The sequence below is a fragment of the Paracoccidioides lutzii genome (genome assembly GCF_000150705.2).
Source record: "Paracoccidioides lutzii Pb01 unplaced genomic scaffold supercont2.9, whole genome shotgun sequence".
NCBI lineage: Eukaryota > Fungi > Ascomycota > Eurotiomycetes > Onygenales > Ajellomycetaceae > Paracoccidioides > Paracoccidioides lutzii.
In genome coordinates this window covers 252,283-267,958 of record NW_015440955.1, presented here as the reverse complement: position 1 = coordinate 267,958, position 15,676 = coordinate 252,283, and the positions used below count along the sequence as shown (strand labels likewise).

The following is a 15,676-nucleotide window of genomic DNA, read 5'->3' as shown; positions in this document are numbered from 1 at the left end:
TACCTTAGTCATTATCTAGCGGTGCCAGGTAGAGATCACCTCAAACCCGTTACAAACACATAGCTATCTAGCTAAACTAGCTATACGAGAATTCAATTCAACCTTCCGTGCAAATACACAGACTAGTACCGAAACACACGTATATATGTACACACCTGCATACATTAGCGATCATCGCCATCCATAAATGGCATCCAACATATTGCGCGTCTAACAAGATCTGAATTTGTTGTCCTCGTCCTCATCCTAATTAGATTCCAAAGACCCAGTCTAGCATGAGGGGGGGAACGGCGCGCAGAAATAGAAGCGGATGGAGGAAAAGGGAGAGAGCGGTGGTTTGGGAAGGGGAGTATACATCCAAGCATATAAACACACTATGACAATTTATATAAAATGACATGTTATTCACAGCATAAGTAAGGAGTTCCCATGTCCCGCCATCCAGCAACAAAGCCAAAAACCTAAACCCAAAAAAAAAAAAAAAAAAAAAGAGAGAGAGAGAGAGAGAGAGAGAGAGAGAAGAAAAGAAAGAAAAAGAAAAAATAATTAAAATACAACAAAAAGAAAATTAAACAAAACCTAAAACCAAATAAAAACGTCAGTTCGACGACCCTACCCTAGCCCTCTTCCTCGGCCCTCCCCTTCCCCCTCTCCCATCCCCATCCCCATCCCCATCCCCATCCCCATCCCTCTCCCCATCCCCCTGCCCAATCCCCATCCCAACCCCAATCCCGATCGACTCCGAACTCACAACATCCTGCATGACAAACGACGCACCATCATTACTACTATTATCCCCCACGCCTCCTCCGGGCTCAGACACTTGCATAATCGACGACACGTTAAAGACAGGATCATCCCACACCTGCCTCATAGCATGATGCTGATGCTGATGCTGATGCGGCAGCTGATGCGGATGCGGATGAGGATGCGACTGCGACTGCTGGTGCGAACCGTGATGGTGATGGTGGTGATTCTGCTGGTGCGTGGGCTGATTTAGGCCGGCTGCTATTTGCTGGATGGTGCTGGTGTTGCTGGCGCTATTACTATTGTCCGGCGCAGCGGCGGGGGTGGGGGAATGGAAGGCGTCCGCTAGGCGGTCGTAAGGGTGGGCTAAGGGGCTGGAAAAATCGATGTTGAAATTACTGATGAAGGCGGGGGAGTTGGCGGACATGGCTAGGCGGGAGAGGCCGGGGGATTGGGAGTGGAGGTCTATTCCTTGTAGATAGGGTGGTTGGGGGGTTTGTAGTTGAGCGGGGTTTTGTATTTGACTATCCGGGGTTGGGAGGGGGGTGTTTGGAGAAGGGTGTCCGAAAAGTGTTTGTTGTAGGAATTGGGGGAAAGGAGGTGGTGGAGGGGGGCTAAGGATTTCAGGTGTCTGGGTTGAGTGGGGTGGTGCATGGGAGGTATCTCCTGATTGCTGTCGTTGCGGCTGCTGCTGGTGCGGCTGTGCTATAAGCTGCGGTGGCTGTTGGTACCACGACTCACGGTGATCGGTGTGAAGCGTGTTCAGACTTGGAATCGTTCCGCTTTCTGAAAGTCCCGCTGATATACATCGTAAATTATCGGCTCTAACTTTCTCCCCGGTTCGACCTGCAGCTACAAGTGCCTCCAGAAGATCAACACAAGCCGATACTGATGTTTTTATATCACTCGCCTTTTTCGGAGATCGTTTGATTTTTGGCTCGCCAGATAGAAACTCTGGGAGTCCGAATAGAGACAGCAATCCACAAGACCACAAAGTATATACGTGTGAGCCGGGATTGACATCGAATACTAGTAAATGACGCTGGGTTCGGGAATTCAAGCAGATGAGTTCTTTGGCAAATTCCATGCATTTGGTAAGTGAGATGGCATACTGCGGTTCTGAACGGAAGAAGGAGAGTGCAACTCGGTGCGCCGCAAGTCGGGTATAGAGGTAGGATATATGTAAGAAGGCAATTGAGGGTTCGATGAGTGGAAGCGTCTCTTTTGAGGAGGCGGATGGATGAGTAAAGGCGCTTGGATCTAGTTGAAGATGGTCTGGAAGCGTATGAATCCACTGGTCTAGCAATCGATCGATCGTCTTGATCTTGGTAACGGTTTGCCTTCTGTCTGTTGTGGTGTAGAGAATTTCAAGGGTATTAGAGAGTACGCGAACCACTTTGATCAGCGAAACGAAGGTTAGCATTCCCGTCGGTTCTCCCGGAAGGGAGAGCAGGTAGCCGCTTTGGTTGACGAAGTCATCATCGACATCTGACGGAAGTTCGACGTCGATATCTTGATCGCGAAAGGACTTTGGCAGTCCATATATCGCGCATACGAAACTAGAGTAAAATAAAAAAGAGAAATATTGTTTCTATATCAGATAATGCTCAAAATATGTAGAAAATGTATGGGGACTCCCAACCGTACTTATCAAGCATATAGCAAACCCAAAAAACCCGCTTCCTCAACTCAGTCTCCAACGGGTCAAACTGAAATCGTCTTGTATGCCGATGCAGTCCCAATTCCAGCGCTAACCGCGTCATGCTTCCCGTCATTTGAAACGCTAAGCTGCGTTTTCCGGTATATAAAAACCACAATGTCTGCAGCTCCTGATACTGCATGGTTGCAAGATTGTTCATTGCTAGGATATCGTTATGGTACTTGGACGACTGGCTGTAGTACTCAATATCCTCCTGGTTGCTCTCAACGGTAGGTTGGCCATCAACAACCTCGCCAATCATGAAAAGGTGTCGGCACCCAAGGGCCAGGATGAGGTAAAAGAGCCCTAGAACACACCAGTCATGCTCAGAGGCAGGAGTACTATACAGCTGGTTGATCGAATTGGTGAACGAGGGTCGATGCAGAATGGGGAATATATGTCTCCAGGCGTCAAACCAGGCATCAATGTATCCCTGAGCAGTCTCACGGGGTGGTAAGGGGGTTAACGTCGCAGATGTGCTAACAGCATAGTGAACGGGATACTCTGTGCTCTCATCATCAACGTCAACTCTAAGCAGAGCATCTCCGACTTTCTTATTCGGGGGGGACTGAGAAAGGCAAAACCGTTGCTCAGCGGTCCCTATGAAGAAGATGCCGGAAGAAGATCCCATAAAGCGACCAATCCCTCTTCGATCGAGATTCATACGCCCGACCTCTCGCGAGAGAGGTTCGTCCGTAGCCTGTCGCGGGCCCAGCTTTGCCACAGTGTCTGGACGGTTACTAGTTGTGGAAGTTCCAGCTTGTCTTGGGGATGCGATATTTGCACCCGAAGTTTCCAGTTCTTTAATACGTTTATCTTTGGAGTCATTGCCAGCTCGCAGCTTGTGAACCTCCGCTTCAAGCTGTCTCAATCGTTCCTCGATGGATTCCGTATAGCTAACCAGTCACAATAATCAATCATCATCACCATCGTCAGCGATCATCAACCCTCCTCATTCCCATTCCATAATATACATACCTTCTTGGATATGACTTGCGATTCAGCTTGACGGTGGTAAGACACTCGAGGCCAGCCGCTTTGCATCTCCCACACTGTAATTTATGTAGCGGTGATAAGCTGATGCTTTCCCACCAGAAGAATGGGAAGAAAGAAAGAAAGAAAGAAAAAGAAAGCATCGAGGCTTTCGAGGACACACGTATTATATAATATGGATGGCTATGAATCGCGGTCTATACATACAGCCGGAACCGTGCCATCGCATCGAACCTAGAAGTATAAAAGAGGATTTTCATTCATCAGCGCCATGTCGCCCGACAATAACTATCATGACATGTCATGCCATGTCATGCCACATCATCCCATCACAGGTCAACATGTATATAATCAATTAACCAAACATCACCACCATCATCTCATAATCCACCCATTTGCAGCCAAACACATAAAAACATGAAGAAAACACCCACCTTCTTAAACCGACACCTGTCGCACGCCTGTATAGTTCGGCCCGTCGAAGTTAGCGCCGGCGAGCCCAAAGGGGGATGCTGCAATTGGGCATAGGCGGGGTTATTGTTATTCTCGCGATCAGCAGCAGCGTCGCTGGAGTGAGGCGATTCCTCCGTCATGCTGTGTTTAACTGTTGATATATATATAATACCTAGGTGTGTATATATATACATATATATACATATATTTGGGGGTCTGCGCAGGTCGAGAGGAAGGGCAGAAGAAGTTTCAACGGGGCTTCGGGGGTAACTGTAACCGCATGGAATAGGAGAGACGGCATTGTTCCTAGCCAACTTAGCTGCGGGGATCGTGTGATGGGGGAACGCGCATTGTTTCTTGATGTTCTGGTGTGGTGCAGGGTCAGAGTCAGTCTCTCGGGGGGTTCTCTTGGAGTCTGTGCTGTGAGGTTGCCATGCGATAGGAATATGGTGTGGTTGACTAACTACCTGAAGGGAATGAATGGGATGGATGATGTTGGTTGTTCCAGTCAGCCATGCGATGCTTAGTTACTTGGATTTTGGGATGGTCCTCTGCCTACCTTATAGTAGTTAGCTAACTCACTAACCACCTCTTGACTCCTGCCACTGCTAATTACTTAACAACTGCTGTTAACGTTATGGGATCCTCCGACTCTGTGAGGAGTTCGTTCCCCAGTTTTTGATTATACGAAGAACTAGTTGAGCGCAGTCGTTTATTAGTGGCTAACTACGGGCTGCTCTAGTCACGTGCCTCCCTATGCATGTAGTCCCCGGGATTATCGTACTGGATTATCCCATGGTTGAGACTGCTTTGGTCCACAGGAACAGCAGAAGAGTGAACATGGTGTATTAAAGTATATTTTATAGCAGCACATCACGTCGTTGGAACCTTGGAAATGGGTTGCATTGCAAAAGAAGAACCACTGCACAGAAAAGCAAAAAAAAAGGGGTATAAACAAAACGCCGGCAAAACATAATTGAAACCGAAATAAACAGCGCCTGTAGAATAAAAACCTCAAGCAGACAGCGGGAATACAGGAAGAGATAAGTAATATAAGCAATAGGGGAAATATCATAGCAAAAGACTCATCAGTGGTGGTATCGGTCTCATTCATTATCGAGAACAATCGACAGAAAAGAACAAAGGCACGCAAAAAAAAAAAAAAAAAAAAAAAAAAAAAAAAGAGAGAGAGAGAGAGAGAGAGAGAGAATGGCAACAAGCAACGTAGAAAAGAAAATACTCAAAATACTCAATCCCATTCATCCACATCCATCCCATCATCCTCAATCTCAATCGTCGTCCCCAGTGCCTCCCTCCCTTCCTTAATCATCGCTTTCAACTGCTGATTCAACCGACGGATGCTCGCATCCTCCTCGCGTTCCCGCCGCTTCGCCTTGGCCGCATACCGCTGCGCTTCAAGGGACACAGGTGAACTCCCTTGTTTGGTCGGGCCTCTTGATCGGTTGGGTTCGAAGGGCGACGAGGAGGCGTTCTTCCGGCTGAAGTGATGATGATGATGATGACGATGAGTCAGATTGTTGTTATTATTGTTGGTATCGTTGGTATTACTGTAGAGGTGGTGCGAAGACGAATACGAAGATGATGGTCGCGATGCCATGGGTATCAGAGTCTGTCTCCTGGCCAGTCTGCCCACTGCGATTCGCCGCGGCGTGCTGACGGGGTGGTGATATATGCTATTGCTCTCGGGCGGCATGTTGCGAGCTGAAGTGTATGAAGAAGATGAAGGGCTTAAAGCCTCTTCTTCCCGCGCGCTCTTACCCTTCCTAACCAGAACCCAGTTCCCCTGTAGCTCATCGTGGTTAACACTGTGAAGGTATCGCTGGCTGTTAGTAATAGATGCGGCGGGGAACTGTCCCGGGACATTAATCGGCCCGTCCGTTCGTTTATCACCGGAAGAGAAGTCACCATCCTTCTCACAGACATTCTGCCGCGAGCCCGCGTCGACCAGTCGTGGCATCGTCGATGCCTGCGACGACAGTGGTGGGAGCTGTTCAGAAGGCATCTCATAGCCCTTCCCACCCCCAGCATAAAACCCACGAAACGGACCCGGCCAGCAAAGGTCCCACACCTTCACCGCAACTCCGCCAACAATCTTGATCACAGCAGAGCCCCAGCCACGCCCTCCATCGCCACCGCCCTCCGAAGAACCGCCCACCCTCATCCCATCCCGCTGCGACGACAACATCGACTCCCGTCTACTCCGCTTCCTCGCCGTACTCACAGCCCGCCCACCACAGACGGGAGACCCAGCCAATGAAGGTGTGTCCATGGGCATATGTACCAGGTCCTGATAGCGATTCGGACGATAATCCACCTCCGGCCCATTCGCGTCATCGTCATCGTCATCGTCATCGTCATCACCATCATCATAGTAACCCTGTTTCTCAAACGGGAGCGTCGACGACGTATCCACACCGCCCGCAAAGCGATAGGCGGTATTAACTAGCGGCGTCGGGCTGGCGATGCGAGACAGAGAGGTTGTCGTCATCGACTGGTCTCGCCATGTCGTAGCAGTGATGCTAGTTGTATTCAACGTAGTGCTCGCGGCAGTTTTGGAAGGAGATAAAGAAGAGTGCTCTTCCAGAAATCCAGCAGCGTCACCGTCAGCCACATATCCGTAGCCGTATCGGGCACGTTTTTTGCGGCTTCCATGGTCCGAACGGGCGGAGCGATGGAGCGAGGAGGCTGCGGATGGCGTATGGGGGGAGCGGTAGAATTGGGATCTGGCGCCGACAAGGTCGAGTTTTGGGGGGATGGGGGAGTCCAGGATGAAGGTGCCTGGCATGGGGGAGTCGGGGAGTGTCATTGTGTTAATGGCTATGTATGGTTTGTGGGTTGGTTTTGGTGTTTAGAATGTGGACGTTCAGCCTATACTAGAGAAAGGTGGTTCAGTTGGAGATCCGGATGGTAGTTAATGTGTAACAGCAGAGCCTGACGAAGACGATGTCGATATATCTGGAGTAAATAAAGAAGCTTGTAACAACCCGTCGCCTTCTTCTTCTTCTTCTTCTTCTTCTTCTTCTTCTTCTTCTTCTTCTTCTTCTTCTTCTTTTTTCTTCGTTTCTTCTGTCTTTCTGTTCCTTTTTGATCTTATCCGTGTTGGCCCTCCCAGGCTGACAGCAGGCCGCTGAACGGTTGTTGACGGTCCGGGCGGGAGCCCACGCCCAGCTCCAGACAACTGCAGCGTTGACTAAAGCAGTTACATCATCTCGCCCGAACGTGATCACCCTGTCATAGCTAACTAAGTTATACGTGTGCATCATCAACCAAGTGAGTAGTAATTGGACACCTGAGGAACACTTGGAGTATCGCTTTCCCGCCCGTAGTCAAATATACAGAAATAAACTCTTGCAAAGTAAACAACAACCAACCGTGCAGTCGATTTTTTAAAAATAGCTGTTCCACTGTGGATTATTTCCTGTCGAATAAAACACATAGGCAGCAGCATCCTCAGTGATGAATCATGTTTTTATCTCACATGTAATAAATTCTTAAAATGGCAATGATTACTGTAATACAAAAATCACACGAAATATCCTTTTTAAATCTATGAAGCAGCTAAAAGTTCTCTATGTTTTACACTGTCATATTGCCGTGTTGATGGAGATCAACACAAGAACATTCCATGAATAATAAATACATTTAATTAAATAGAGAATCCCACCATCCAAATGTATCTTGCAATTTAACATGCCCCGGCAATAAAACCAAAAACAACAATTAAGATAAAAAAAAAAAATAAAAACCCAAGATCAAACTCAGATCAAATCTACAACTTCTGCGCCCTCCAATTCACACCCGCCGCCGCCAGCGCATCCTCCCCATCCACAAGCACACACCACCCTTCGTGCCCAGCACTCCCCTCCATCCCAGCAACCGCAGCCTTGAAGTTCTCCCGCGCATACGCAAGCACCTCGTCGTCAAAGGTGCCCGGCTGCAGCCACACAGCGGGTATATCCACCGACTTGGCCTCCTTCAACACCGCAAGCGTCACTTTTGGCGGCGTCACGACGGAGAGCGATGTCTGCTTGGGCGACGGGAGCGCGGAGGGAGACGGTGTCGTGCGGTATGTGTGCGAGGGGAAGGCGATTTCGGGGGCCCGCGGGTTCAGCGGGGTGACGGGCAGGGAGTGCTGGTGGTACCAGGCGAGGACTGTGTGGGGTCGGGAAGAGGGTGATGTGATTGATGTATCAGAAATTACTTTCCTGCGTCTGTGTTTTGCAAGGACCTTTGTAGTTTATTTTTCTGGGTGGCGGAGGTTGTTTGCTTGCTCACTTTTGTACCCGAACTTGCTGGGGTCAGTGCTCGCGCCAGCTACGGCGAAGCGTGGGGAGGAGAAGAAGAGTTTGGCTGCGGCCTCCATTTGTTTGTTTGACGGGAGGCGTTTGTCTTTTTCGTCAACTGAAAGGAAGAGGGGAGACGCCAGGTAACTCTGTATATTGGTATGATGGTTATGGTGTTTTAAATTACCTATGATCGGAAGATGGGGGACGATATATTTATTAGGATTTTATAGATTGAAGTTTATGGTTGTTTGTTTCTCCCGTAACTAACTTCCTCGGCCGAGGTCCGATTCTGCTGCAATTATTTTAAATATCTGTACAGCACTTTCTATGCCATCAGTATATGGTTAGATTGAGCATGCGATTTGTCGGCTACCAGGACAATATCTCCATCGTCGTCTACTCTGTGTCATTTGTTACAGCAGCTAATAGAAGTTTACTAGAGGATCTTCGTTGTATTTCAAATCACTCGGTTAACTAATTACTCTGGATAGCAAGCAGAACACAGTCAACACAAAAGCACAAATCAAACATGAAGGTGGTTCAGAAATAAAGGAAAATAGACATGACAATATGCATAACTACAGGTACCGGACCCCAGAGGTCCAAACGTAGCAATTTAAGAATCTAGCCTACAGATCAGGCTATCATCAAGGATATCCCATTGTGGCAGAAAGGTTGCAACGTAACCTCCAGAATCGACACCCGGAATTCCCCCTTCCCTCACCAACGACAGGGCCTTGCTCGGCGGGCGTTCCCTATCAAATTCTCCCTAAATCCTAGAAAAGCTGCCCTAAGCGGATCTATATGTCTCTCACCCAGCGGGTGAGAGGGGACCCTACTGATTCATCTTCAAAAATGGGTTGCCTTTGCTTTCGCCTGTTTCCAGATAGCGGATGTATTCGTCATCGTATTCAGCAACGACGAGACAGATCAGATCTCAGCATGATCTTGACTAATCATCAATCGCCTGTGATATTAATTTAGCTGCTGGCGAGTCAAGACATTGAGTGTAAGGCAATGATAAAAGTAAAGAAGATTTCGTTTAAACTGTGGAATTGGAAGCATGACTTTACCTGTGCGTTGGCCCAACGTTTCTATTTTGTCCGGTTCAACTTGTATCCATGCAGCCAGCCATTTGCGAACTTTCTTGAATCCATGGTCGAGCAGCAGATCTGATATCAACTTTGGTCTCGAGAATTGCCGACGATTTCTCATTAATCACCCCACCGTTCACGCGGAGATGGCCATCAGTTCTTGTTTCAAACCCACTATTTTCGGTCACCACATTATATTCTTTGACATTTCGGATGCGGGTTGTCGCGCAACTCTATGCTTAAAAATGAACACCTTGAGTTGCAGAGTCCATATCGCACCTTTACCCGTAGCAAGAGCGTAAGTGTATCGTCCAAAAAAGAACCGTCGTCATGTAGAGAAGGGCATCTGAGTCCCGGGCATGTCTATCGGTATTGGTTGGGCATTCCCTTATATGGTTCTCGTGATTATGGGCGACCAGACCTTCTCCGAAGGGTTGCTAGTTACTTTTGGTAGTTGCTCAATCTGTTACTGGAAGTCCCAGAGCAAGTCAAATCAAGGATCGGTTGGGCTTTGATCACTATTGCCTCCAGATACTTTTGCCAGCCTGGTTCTTTCATTAGCTTCCACCTATAGTGGTCCAAGTCGAAATGCATCTCTTCGTTCAAGGTTGTCGGGATGTGCGACTCCCAGTAAATACGAAACGTGTAGAACTGTTTTCGTTAGATCTAGATGATGGTTTACAGTTTGGAAAGTCACAAATGGAGACGTTGCAACCCCTTTTGGTTTAGCTTTTTCTTCCCATTCCTGCTTGGATGTTGAGAACTGTTCTGGGAAGAACTGTGACATTCCGAAGGGAGCTGCACATAATTAGAAATGCTCAACACAAAAACTGTGCCATAAATGGAAACTAACTCACCTACCCAATAATGGTTGTTAGCTTGGCATTGGAGGAAGTTTTGGAAGGTTAAAGGCGAAAGTGACAGCCTTTTGATTAGGGATTTAAAAGGGATATTGGTGTTTTGAAACGAAATCGTGATGGACATTGTTCTTTGACAGAGTTAAACTGCCGCATTTTAACTACCTAGGCTAGGTGGTTAGTTATATGTAAAGATATCAGGAGCTAGGGGGATCTGGTTAACCGCCCGAAATCTTTTGGGGGGTCTCAAAAACCAATCCAATTAAGTCAGCTCATCGTCCTAAGCGCTGAAGTAGATGAAACGATGGATTTGGAGCTCCGAACTTGATATGCATAAGCACTTCACTTTTTGGTCTAGTTATTTGTAGCATGTTAAAATGGAGCATCTTGATGTGGTACGTGAAAATCCAGCACCCAGCTATGGATCCTGGTAATTTGCTACATAGCTTCGTTATTTGTTTTGGCAAAGAGGTCCAGCTCCGAAGGCACAGTCGCTTGTTTATAATAACTTCGACAAGATACATTTTAATTCCTTTGCCGTCAGATACTAACCCCTGCATGGATATTGCTCAACGTAGAAGCTCCTTTTTTTCAGGAACAGACAAAAACACCACTCATTGGCGCTCAAGGACTCAACACCCAATAAAGGATGGATCGTGGATGCAGGAAGCATCATTGACATGATGACAGTTTGTGGAGAACCGTTTTGGTTCGGCGCTTAACAGGAATCTAATCAGTGATCCCCCATATTCGTATGCGCGGCACGAAGAGAACCCATCACGTAGCAATATCGCACGCTTCGTATCCGAGATTCCCAAGTCTGCTCGAAGGATTCCAAGGAAGACGATACTCGTAGCAGCCGCCTCAGCACCCGCTGGAGGCCATGGAACCACCTTTATTCAAAATCAAAGGGTTAAGGCGAAGAATCCTAGGAGCGGAGGCGCAAGAAGCAAGAGAACTCGAGAACTCATTGCCACTCTTTTTGAATTGTAAGTTTGTTCCCTGTGGTGTTTGCTCGATTGAAAGTTGTATCCATCTGTACCTCTTGGACCACTGTGTTTGTTTTGGTGTAAAGTTATCGTAGTTTGTGATTGGGGTTTGTTGAGAAATGCCAACCATTTTTCTCTTCACATCAATTCTAACCTTCACTTCTTTTCATTTCTCCTTATCACAGAGGTGTGGAATAAAAGGCCTTGCACTGGAAATATATCCTCAACACTATGAGGACCCCGAGAGCCTATTAACATGAGTGTCAATCTACATCTTAACTGAGAATCTGGTTCGCTTGAATTTGAAGACGTCGGAATCAATTAAGGTCACGTGCCTTCGCGATGTGTCTCGGGCCAAATTGGGACCAGATAACTTTGATTCGACATAGACTTCACAAACTAAGGAGCAGAGGGAGGCTTTTCAAGGAGCAAGTATATTGAAGACTTTTTGATATCGTCATACACCATACCTCAGCAGCCTGTATTATGTTTCAACTAAGATAAATGCGGTGATGCCGCCTTTCTTACCTCGGAAAAGGGGACTCTCGGAAGAATCTCTCCCCGGCAAACATCGTGCTCTTGAACTCACCGATCCAGGGCCATCGACAACGAAGCCAGTGAATGAGATCAGAGCGGAGTTGTCAGATAACTCAGAATCGCCCCTAAGCTGCGTATCTTCAACGGATGTGGATAAGAATGGGAATGGAAATGGAAATGAAGGCGATGATGAAACCAGCTCAGATGACGAGGAGGAGAACTGGGAAGATGCGCTTCAGGGGACCACCGCATCCATTACGCCAGCAACTCCAGCCCCACAAGACCTGGAGCTTACGCTGGATAAAAACCACCATACATACGTAGATATAGGTGCCCCGGGGAAGAAGGGGCCCAGCAAGATAGAAAGGGAAATACGTATCCAAACCCATTACATGCATGTGCAGTTTTTACTGTTCCACAATGCTATCCGGAACTGGTGGATTAACGACAAGAAACTTCATCAGATTCTACGAGACCGGCTACCACCAGCTATAAAGGGTGAGATTGAGAAGTGGGAAGTAGCGGCGGGTAGGAAACTACCGAAAACATCGCAAAAATCGCCAAATGCCACATCTAAGGCAACAAAAGGGAAGAGGAAGAAAGATACAAACAGACAGCAGCGCAATTGGGGAGAAGACGCTTCTCGTTTAGAAGCCGGCCAGCCGGATATGAGTCGGGGAGATCCAACGATCCAACTCTTGAGGGTCCTGGCCGCTCACTGGAGAAAACAATTCAAGATTACTGCACCTGGTTTGCGGAAGAGGGGATATCGAACTATTGCAACACTCCAGGAAGAAATTGACTCTTTCCATAAGGGAGATCAAAGTAAATATGACCATGGCGAAAGGATAGCTGATCTGAGTGAGTTTCGAGAACTGGCGCGTCGCTCTGAGGGATCGCGAGATGTAGGCGCTCAGCTGTTTACGGCTTTGGTTAGAGCTCTGGGTATCGACGCGAGGATGGTTGCAAGCTTGCAGCCTATCGGGTTTGGGTGGACGAAAGTGGAAAACTATCGTGTGAAGGATGAGAATCCGCCAACAGCGTCGATAGATGAAAAACCAGTACCACCCTCCAGCACGGAAAGTGGCGAAACGGATGATGATGGGCCCCCATTCAAATCTCATAGACGAAGATCAACGAAGAAGAATGAAATTCCCAACAAGCACTTTGACAATGACCTCCCATTCCCTATATACTGGACCGAAGCTGTTTCTCCAATTACGCATGAAATCATCCCCGTTGAAGCTCTCATTCTGCCCACCACCAATGCTGTTGCCACGACTCCTGAACTCCTATCCTTGTTCGAGCCACGGGGTGCCAAAGCTGAAAAAACGAAGCAGGTAATCGCGTATGTCGTCGCATACTCACCCGACGCAACAGCCAAGGATGTTACTACCAGATACCTCAAGCGACATACCTGGCCGGGGAAGACCAGGGCGTTCCGCATGCCCGTGGAGAAAATCCCGATGCATAGCAGCAAAGGGCCGACGAGATATATTCTCTACGATTGGTTCAAAGACGCCATGAGGGGCTATGAACGTCCAAAAGACAAGAGAACAATCGTTGATGAGAAGGAGGATGCGAAAGATCTACTTCCTAATAAACCGGAGAAGAAGGTGCAGAAGAAGGAAGGGGATACGTTGCAGAGCTTGAGGTGTTCTTCGGAGTTTGTACTTGAACGATTTCTACGGCGCGAGGAGGCGATAAGACCTGGTGCAAAACATGTTCGGACATTTACCAGTGGGAAAGGTGACAAAGTAAAAGAGGAGAAAGTTTATAGGCGGGCGGACGTTGAGAAGTGTCTTTCTGCCGAAAGCTGGCATAAGGAAGGACGACAGATTAAAATGGGGGAGGCTCCTTTGAAACTCGTCCCTGTGCGTGTAGTAACGTTAACCCGTAAGCGGGAAGTTGAAGAAGCTGAGCGTGAAAGTGGTGAGAAGCAGAAGCAGGGTCTGTATGCCCTTTATCAAACAGAATATATCATCCCACCCCCAATTCAAGATGGGAAGATTCCGAAAAACGCCTACGGGAACATTGATTGCTTCGTGCCAACTATGATTCCCAAGGGAGCAACACATATACCCTGGCGGGGCACGGTGCGCATTTGTAAGAAACTAGGCATCGATTATGCTGAAGCAGTCACTGGGTTTGAATTTGGATCTAAGATGGCCGTCCCGATTATTGACGGGGTCGTTGTTGCAAGTGAAAACGCACAGCTTGTCAAGGACGCGTGGCGTGCGGAGGATGCTGAGAAGAGGAGAAAGGAGAAACTTAAGCATGACAAGCTTATCCTTTCGACGTGGAGGAAGTTTATTATGGGTTTGAGGATTGCGGAGAGGATTCAGGCTGAATATGGAGATGGGGGAGAAGGGGAGATGTTGAATCCGTTTGTCAATCTGCAGCGCGATGTTGGGGGTGATGATCCGGGGTCGGAGGAGGAAAAGAAAGACAAAGAGGGAGAGGGCAGGGTAGAAGAAAGGGACTCTGCTGATGAAGGTGGTGGATTTTTAGTACCCGGTGGTGATGAAGAGGCGTCGCTCGAGCCAGATTTTGTTGAAGGAGAAGATCCACACTTGCGGACGAGTGCTAGAGTGACTTCCAATGTGAGTGGTAAGGATAATAGCGGAAATGACGACGAATCATTGTCTGAATTGAGCGATGCCATCTCTGTTATATCGATTGACTCAAGCCCCTGATAATTCTAGATTTTTTTTTTTTTTTTTTTTACCTTCCATCAATATACGCTGGGTTGCAGTGAGATACTTTGATGGTTTGCATGGCGCACATTCCGTGTATGAATAAGGCAAAAAAGGGATATAGTACCATTAAAAATCTAGAATATTTTAATTTGAAATTGTATACTAGAACATTATTCGTTCTGAATAATTGTGCATCGTATCGTGGTTTGGCGGAATATCATCAAGGGGTTAATGTGTTTGGTTTGTTTAGATGACATCAGACCTGCGGACGTCGTTGACCGCATATACTTCTCATTCTTCTCCTGATATCATTTCAATTACGCAGCTCACACCCCCAAGCGCCAGCGAGACTATCACAATGTCTCTAATATCCAAGACGCCGATATATTTTGGGTCTTATTTGGTAACACCACAGGCAAGTTTACATTTTCCCCGCACAATTCCCACCCCACATCCGCATCCGCATCCCGCATCCACATTTAATACAATCCCCCCCGCAATACATCCTGGGATCCCCTCCTTATACAACCCGCAAACCAGGTATTCTACACAACCCCGCTCTCTTACGCCCTCGTAAACCTCAAACCCCTACTCCCAGGCCACGTCCTCGTCTGCCCCCTCCGCCCCGTCCCGCGCCTCGCCGACCTCTCCACCACAGAAACAAGCGACCTCTTCCTCACCGTCCGACGCGTAAGTCGCATGATCGAGCGCGTCTACCATGGCACAAGTCTCAACATAGCGATACAAGATGGGCCGGAGGCGGGGCAGTCCGTGCCACATGTGCATGCGCATATAATACCGAGGAGGAAGGCGGATTTGGACCATCGGGGTGGTTCAGATGCTATTTATGGGATGATGGAGGGAGATGAGGGGCATATTGCGAGGCAGTTGGGGGAGTTGGTGGAGGCAGGGAAGGAAGGGGTTGAGGTGGGGAGGGTTAAACTTCCGGCTGTAGATAATGAGGCGCGAAAGCCGCGGTCGGAGGAGGAGATGAGGGCGGAGGCGTTGGCGTTGGCGAAGGAGATGGAGGGGGAACCGGTGGATTGAGATGGGAGTTGTGTATAAAATAAAGATGGGAAGATTGTGTCCCCGGGAGATTCTCAAGGGGTTAGGTATGGCTGCTGATGATGTTGATGGGTCTTACTTTATGAATCATGCGACATTTGTAGATCGATAATAGAGTATACACAGATTGGAATGGCAAAGAGGCAAGTCATAGAAAATATCTATTCGAGGTCTAATTCCTTCAAACGAAATATATCTTTATGATGCTGGAAGGAGGAGCGAAAAAAAAAAAGTGG

The 15,676-nt window shown here is 47.9% G+C and overlaps 7 protein-coding genes across 7 annotated transcripts; 3 read left to right on the top strand and 4 right to left on the bottom strand.

Annotated features, from left to right (window-relative positions):
* Positions 1–598: 598 nt before the first annotated feature.
* On the bottom strand, positions 599–4,032 carry PAAG_03745 (hypothetical protein; the record flags this gene model as incomplete). Its single annotated transcript, XM_015845049.1, has 5 exons — positions 599–2,306; positions 2,395–3,342; positions 3,425–3,498; positions 3,647–3,673; positions 3,874–4,032. 5 exons carry the CDS (start codon positions 4,030–4,032, stop codon positions 599–601), a joined length of 2,916 nt encoding a protein of 971 aa, XP_015702138.1.
* A 1,109-nt stretch (positions 4,033–5,141) lies between these two features.
* PAAG_03744 (hypothetical protein) lies at positions 5,142–6,719 on the bottom strand (the record flags this gene model as incomplete). The annotated part of the gene is made up of 1 exon (XM_002794105.1): positions 5,142–6,719. One exon carries the CDS (start codon positions 6,717–6,719, stop codon positions 5,142–5,144), a length of 1,578 nt encoding a protein of 525 aa, XP_002794151.1.
* Positions 6,720–7,682: 963 nt separating this feature from the next.
* On the bottom strand, positions 7,683–8,276 carry PAAG_03743 (hypothetical protein; the record flags this gene model as incomplete). Its single annotated transcript, XM_002794104.2, has 2 exons — positions 7,683–8,065; positions 8,189–8,276. 2 exons carry the CDS (start codon positions 8,274–8,276, stop codon positions 7,683–7,685), a joined length of 471 nt encoding a protein of 156 aa, XP_002794150.1.
* Positions 8,277–9,861: 1,585 nt separating this feature from the next.
* On the bottom strand, positions 9,862–10,277 carry PAAG_11737 (hypothetical protein; the record flags this gene model as incomplete). The annotated part of the gene is made up of 2 exons (XM_015847329.1): positions 9,862–10,091; positions 10,151–10,277. 2 exons carry the CDS (start codon positions 10,275–10,277, stop codon positions 9,862–9,864), a joined length of 357 nt encoding a protein of 118 aa, XP_015703020.1.
* A 250-nt stretch (positions 10,278–10,527) lies between these two features.
* On the top strand, positions 10,528–11,143 carry PAAG_11736 (hypothetical protein; the record flags this gene model as incomplete). The annotated part of the gene is made up of 2 exons (XM_002794103.2): positions 10,528–10,545; positions 10,841–11,143. 2 exons carry the CDS (start codon positions 10,528–10,530, stop codon positions 11,141–11,143), a joined length of 321 nt encoding a protein of 106 aa, XP_002794149.2.
* Positions 11,144–11,651: 508 nt separating this feature from the next.
* PAAG_11735 (hypothetical protein) lies at positions 11,652–14,372 on the top strand (the record flags this gene model as incomplete). The annotated part of the gene is made up of 1 exon (XM_015847328.1): positions 11,652–14,372. One exon carries the CDS (start codon positions 11,652–11,654, stop codon positions 14,370–14,372), a length of 2,721 nt encoding a protein of 906 aa, XP_015703019.1.
* Positions 14,373–14,733: 361 nt separating this feature from the next.
* On the top strand, positions 14,734–15,422 carry PAAG_11734 (hypothetical protein; the record flags this gene model as incomplete). The annotated part of the gene is made up of 2 exons (XM_015847327.1): positions 14,734–14,778; positions 14,916–15,422. The coding sequence occupies 2 exons, from the start codon at positions 14,734–14,736 to the stop codon at positions 15,420–15,422; spliced, it is 552 nt and encodes a 183-aa protein (XP_015703018.1).
* Positions 15,423–15,676: the final 254 nt, after the last annotated feature.